Source organism: Chrysochloris asiatica, unplaced genomic scaffold, assembly GCF_000296735.1.
Source record: "Chrysochloris asiatica unplaced genomic scaffold, ChrAsi1.0 scaffold00045, whole genome shotgun sequence".
Classification (NCBI taxonomy): Eukaryota; Metazoa; Chordata; class Mammalia; order Afrosoricida; family Chrysochloridae; genus Chrysochloris; species Chrysochloris asiatica.
In genome coordinates this window covers 8,042,665-8,049,110 of record NW_006408563.1, presented here as the reverse complement: position 1 = coordinate 8,049,110, position 6,446 = coordinate 8,042,665, and the positions used below count along the sequence as shown (strand labels likewise).

Below are 6,446 nucleotides of genomic sequence, written 5' to 3'. Positions count from 1 at the left end.
TCTTCCTCCAATCCTGATGCCACGTTTTTCTTCATAGAACCCAGCTTCTCGTATTATTTGCTCAGCATACAGGTTGAATAAGTATGGTGAAAGAATACATAGTAATAGCCAAATACTTATAATGATCACTGTATTTTTTCTTTCCTTTTAGGTCCACCTCATTCGTTTAACCGAGATGAGGCAATAATCATTGTTTTAGCAACAGTGTCTGCATTTGCTGTTTTGATCGTTGCCTCATGCTTTGGATACAGGATGCTGACAGGTAAAAAAAAATCTCAATTTTTGTCATACTACTTATGTGACACGTCATTTAATCAGAATTTTTTTTTAAAGCTGTGTGTTTAGTAGCTTCCGTTTCTCTCATTAAAAAAAAAAAATATGAAAATGTTTCATACATACACAGAGTACCTATCACTAATTATAATAGTTATCATATATGGACACTATTGCTTCATCTATAGCCACACTTTTGCTATACCCTCTTTATACCACTGCATTATTTTGAATCATATCAGAAGTACCATAATATATATCTATATGTCATTCAGTATTATCTCTAAAATGTAAGGACTTTAAAAATTTTATTATCACAGTGCCATTTTTGCATCTTAAAAAATGGCAATAATAATTCAATATCACAAATGTTCACTCAGTTCTAGGTTGAAAGTTACTTTAGGAAATCAATACTCATTATTTTTAATAATTTTAATAAATCTCCTCTAAAACTTCCTCATGTGGTGCTGAAGGATAAGCACTTAACTACTAATCATAAGGTTAGCAGTTCAAACCCACCAGTCACTCCTCAGAAACCTTTTATAGGGTCACTATGAGTCAGAACTTACTGGATGACAATAATAACATAACAGTAACAACATTAAATTTCTAAGCTGGGTCGGTTGAGGAACCATCTCATTTAGTAAATACATTTACTCCCATTAACATTACATATGTCTTGCTGCCAGCCCTTTTGTAACTCTTTGTTTAAAAAATTATAGTAAAAAGTACAATCAAGATCATCATTTAAGAATATCATATATTAGTGACTTTATTTCCTCTTTCTATAGGAGACCGTAAACAAGGTCTTCACAGTATGAACATGATGGAGGCAGCAGCATCAGAACCCTCTCTTGACCTAGATAATCTGAAACTGTTGGAGGTAAGGTTGCTATTAAATTATGGACTTTTTTTGCTACTCTTATAGTGCATCTGGGACAGTAATTTTACTTACTCATGAATTCACTCTTTCTTATATTTAAACATTAACTGAGTTTCATTTTTATGCTAAGTCCTGTTCTAGATACTAGAAATATAAGTGAAAAATACAACTATCCCACTTAGGGTTTACATTCTACTGGGAAGGAGTCTAAACACAGTGAACATATAATTTAATGTAGTAGTAAATGCTATGAAGAAAAAAAGTGGATAAGGAGATAAAGTGATGGAAAAGATAGAGAAATGATAGAAAGGTTATCAGAAAAGGGCTTACCAAGGAGGTGATTTTTGAGTAGAGATTTGAACAGACTATGTGAATACAGATATGAAATTCTGAGGATTATGCTAGGCAAACAATTCATAGAGGCTGCCAAATAAATGACAACAACAACAATTTTGCATATGGAGTCCTGGTGTGGCGCTGAGGGTTAATGCAACAGATTGAAAGGCCATTTAAAAACTACAAGGTTGGTAGTTTAAGCTTACCAGCTGCTCCTAGGAAACACTATACAGGGTCACTATGGATCGGAACCAACTGAACAGCACTTAATAGCAACAACTGTGTTATAACTATATATGTATACTACAAGGGAACACTAGGGACATAGTGGTTAAATACTTGACTACCAGCTGCTCAGCTGGAGAAAGATGAGGCTTTCTACTCCCGTAAGGATTTATACCCTTGGAAACCCTGTACAGGGTCGCTATGGGTCGGAATCGACTTGATGGCACTTAACAACAACAATAAAAACAACTACCAAAAGGTTGGTGGTTCAAACACACCAGCAGCTCAATAGGAAAAAGATGTGGCGGTATAATTCCATAAAGTCTTAGAAACCTAACAAGACAGTTCTACTCTATCCTATAGGGTTGTTCTGAGTCCTAGCAGACCCAATGGCAAGGTATTTTTATTAATATAGAAGTTATTTTTCATTTCTCAATATCTTGGAAATTATTATGGTTATTTTTATGATCATTATTAGGAATGGCTCTATAACTGTGATCTCCAAGCTAGTGATTAACTAATAAATATATATTTGACTATGTAAATATATTATGCCTGGGAAAAAAACATAAAAAAGTCAAAAGCCAAATTTGGGAAATATATTTCAATACATATACAATTAATGAAGAACTGTTTGTTATAAATTAGTGTGAAAGAAACAACTCACAGAAAAATAAACAAAAGATATGAACTGACAATTCACAAAATAAGTATGGCCAATAAATATACAATAAAATGTCCAACTTGCTAGATAGACCTGCATACTAATTAAAATGACAAGATTTTATCCAGGATTGAGTGAAAGAAACAATCCTAACCATTACTGATTTGGTAGAACCTTTTGAAAGTACAGTCTGTTGGCATGTTAAATTTTGACCTAATAATAATGAATGAAATATAGCAAACATGCTTAAATAAGTTATGGTAAATTCAAAATTAGTCTCAATAAAAAGCAAGAGAAATCCCAAGAAGCCAAAAACAGAAAATAGTTTTCATTTTGCTAATTGGTTATGTACTGAGTAATTTTGGATTATATCCTGGACATTATGAATTATATGTGGACATCTTGAATTCTGTTGTTTTCCTCTGAAATGTGCATATTTTTGTCTCTTGGGTAGAAACTCAAATCTCAGAAACTCATGTCTTTAGCTGCAATTTGTCACATACATTCATTTAGTTTCTGACTCCTTTCCTGGATTATCTTCTCACCTTTCAACAGTTGTAGTTGCTTCAAATTCTGTCCTCTGGTTCCCTGGGACAGAAGGACTGTGGATTTTTATTGAAATTTTACCTCCCCTGCATAGTGCTGATTTCATCCTACCCTCAGACTAAAAGACACCAAAATGAGTAGCTTTATAACATGCCATTCATTACCGTTTCCTAAATGTTGACTTCCCTTAGAATCTACCTTCTTGTTTTTTTCATTCTCCATTGCTTTTATATAATTTTTGCTGTTTTCAGTTGTTTATAGTTTATAAATCTGTTCTGTGAAAGAGCTGGGTCTGTTAAGAACTACATTAGCCATACTAGAAGTAGACTTTATTGGTATTTTGGTAATGGAAAACTTTAAGCTATAAGCAAAAGAGAGTTATAACATACCATATGGATCTGTGCTTCATTATTTAGTACACTTGACTATTCAAATATGATACTAATTAATAACTGTCTTCAAAAATATTTACAGCTAATTGGCCGGGGTAGATATGGAGCAGTGTATAAAGGTTCCTTGGATGAGCGTCCAGTTGCTGTAAAAGTGTTTTCCTTTGCGAATCGTCAGAATTTTATCAATGAGAAGAACATTTACAGAGTGCCTTTGATGGAACATGACAACATTGCTCGCTTTATAGTTGGAGATGAGAGAGTCACTGCTGATGGACGCATGGAGTATCTGCTTGTGATGGAGTATTATCCCAATGTAAGTTCTTCTTAAAAAAATAGGTTGACATTTATATTAGTTGTCAATTCTCATTGACATAAGGATCTCACTCTAGAATGTGACTCAACTACAATGCTAATTTTACGGTTTAGTTTAGCTCTCATTTTTTTTCTAGTAGCAAGACTTTTTCAGTGAAGGAAGCATGGTTTAACTGACATTCATCCTAATGTAAGATGTTTATCTCAACACAGACTGGTAATAAACATTTTGTGGACAAATATATTGAGTAGCATGGATTCCTTGTGTGGCGATGTAGGCCAATGCATCAGACTGCAAAGTTGTTTGAACTGCAAGGTTGGTGGTTCAAACTCACCAGCTGCTCCTTGGAAACCCTATACTGGGTTGCTATGGGTCAGAATCGACTCAATGGCACTTAACAACAACAACAATATTGAGTAACACTAATATATATTAACAGATATATATTAACAAAGCCAGCTTCTTTTTTTTTTTTTGTAAACCATAAACAATATGATTTGTAATTGTACTGATAGTAAATACTATTTTTCTATCTTATTTTAATAGATTTCAAAAACTTTTTAAAAAAGAAATAACCATTCATAAATTTTACTATTGGAGACTTAATGAATGATATTTAAATTCTCTTTTATGTTTTCTTCCTCTTCTCTCTAACCACAAAAGTGTCTTAATATCCTTTTTGAAATTCTGAAACATAGTTAATTCATCAGCTCTTCACAGAATTGTATTGTTTTGTGTCACTGAGTCGGTTCTGACTCATAGCAACCCTGTAAGTGTTTCTGAGGAGTTGCTGGTGGGTTTGAATTGTCAGACTTAAGGAGAGCTGTTCAGTGCTTATCCTACAATGCCACACCAGGATTCTTAGCCTGTGCAAATTCTTTATGTAAGACCGTTAACTTACTACATTGTGTTTAAATTTACCCCACTTTCTGTGTGTGTTTATCATTTCCTTTATATAGGGCTCTCTGTGCAAGTATTTGAGTCTCCATACAAGTGATTGGGTAAGCTCTTGCCGACTAGCTCATTCTGTAACCAGAGGACTGGCTTATCTTCACACAGAATTACCACGAGGAGGTAAGACAATAAGTAGAAGAGGAATGACTCTCATATAGAATCAGAATTCACACAGCGAAGTTTTAATCATATCTCCAAAGTAAAAGGATTTTTGAATATTATAACCAGTTCTTTTAAGGGTCTGGCATAAAAAAGCATATTTGAAATGGAAAAAGAAGAATAAGAAAAATAATTCAAAATTCAAGATGTCATGGATTCCTTTGAGAATTAGATTACATCTCTGAAATTTCCCTGTAAAAACATGCATATAGACATATTTAGAATATGGTATTTTTGTATTCTAGAGAGACGTGAAAGCACATGTATGACTCTCTTAGGTTAAGAACCTCTGACTTAGGCTATAGTTTGCTTTCCTTGCATTTATTGTGTTTATTTAAGTAAGCAACAATGCATTATTACTTCTTTAGCTTTAACATTAGCTTTAATATTGCATGGATTTTTATTCTGTGGGTTGCTCTTTAGTGTCAATCCTAAATGTATCCTGTTATAAGTCATTAGTTGTGCTCTGTTGGTTGGAATTTGGTTTTACCACATTTATCAGGAGGAAAAAAATAACAGTGACTTCAATAAGAAATGATTTTTTCTACCTTATGTAAGGATCTGAAAGGTAGACAGTCTAAGGGTTATTTTGGCATCAGGGCTTCAGACCTGATGACTATTCATTCTCTACCATTCTTTTTATATGGGTTCCATTTTGAAAGTGACTTCACTGTTCATTATGCTGTGTTGTAGTCAATAGGAAGAAGTAAAGGGAATTGTTCCCTTCTGCCTCCAGAAGCCCAACTCTTCTACTTACATTTTGTTGCTACACTCAACTGCAAAGCAGGCTAAGAATATAGGTAGTTTTTGTTTGGTTTTTAAATACTGGGTGTATTGCTGCCATAAACAGAATTGGCATCTGTTAATAAGTAGGAAGGGGAGAATGGATGGTGGGCAGTCAGTCGTGCCAGTATTTCAGACCAGTGTAATTGTGTTCTTGCTATAAGTCCTGTGTTACTCATCCTCAGTGCACATTTTTCCTAGTTTTAAAGAGCATCTTTTAAATACATTTGTTTTCTCACTTTGTTTCAAAATACACCTCCGATCACAGGCACCTCTAAATTAGTTTTGCTGTGAAAATTTTGTTTTCGTGCTTTTTTTTTTTAAGATTTTTATTATGATTTGAGTAAAAATTTACAGGCAGACCATCAGTTTTACATTCAACAAATCAAATACCTTTGTTTCATTACAATGATTATAATCCCCTCCATGTATCATCAGTTAACAGTATTTCTCTCTATTCGCTTAAGCTTTTTTTTTTTACAAAAAACAAAACAAAACAAAAACCACTCAGGCATATTATAATAATTAACACCTCCAAAGGGCACATTCTGCAAGTCTGACTCCTGGCCACCAGCTCTTAGTCCCTCTCTTCATAAATCTAGAGTCCTCAGCTCCCCCTTTCCATGTCCCCATCTCTATCTCCATATCTGGCGTCGCTGCTACTCTGGATAAGGTCCTACGTTCTGCTTGTGTTCTTTGCCCTTGATGGTTCTAGGGTCATCTGTTTCTGGACTGTAAGATTAACCACTCCCATGTTTTTGTTACAAAACTTCTACCTTTACAATTGTGACAGTCACAGTTAGTCATGATAACAGTTATTCACTATTGAATCATACAAATCTTATCCCTGTTTCTTTTCACCAGACCCATTTAGACAAGATGAAAACTATTCAATGGGGACTCTTTCTCGCCACCCCC

At 34.1% G+C, this 6,446-nt stretch overlaps 1 protein-coding gene across 1 annotated transcript in view; it reads left to right on the top strand.

Annotated features, from left to right (window-relative positions):
* The window catches only part of BMPR2 (bone morphogenetic protein receptor, type II (serine/threonine kinase)), a 231,944-nt gene that overhangs the window by 161,933 nt on the left and 63,565 nt on the right, over positions 1 to 6,446 (top strand). Inside the window, exons 4-7 of the mRNA XM_006861975.1 lie at positions 152 to 262; positions 1,065 to 1,156; positions 3,402 to 3,632; positions 4,592 to 4,706. Coding sequence (XP_006862037.1) covers positions 152 to 262; positions 1,065 to 1,156; positions 3,402 to 3,632; positions 4,592 to 4,706 — 549 coding nt within the window. The remainder of the gene's footprint in view (positions 1 to 151; positions 263 to 1,064; positions 1,157 to 3,401; positions 3,633 to 4,591; positions 4,707 to 6,446) is intronic.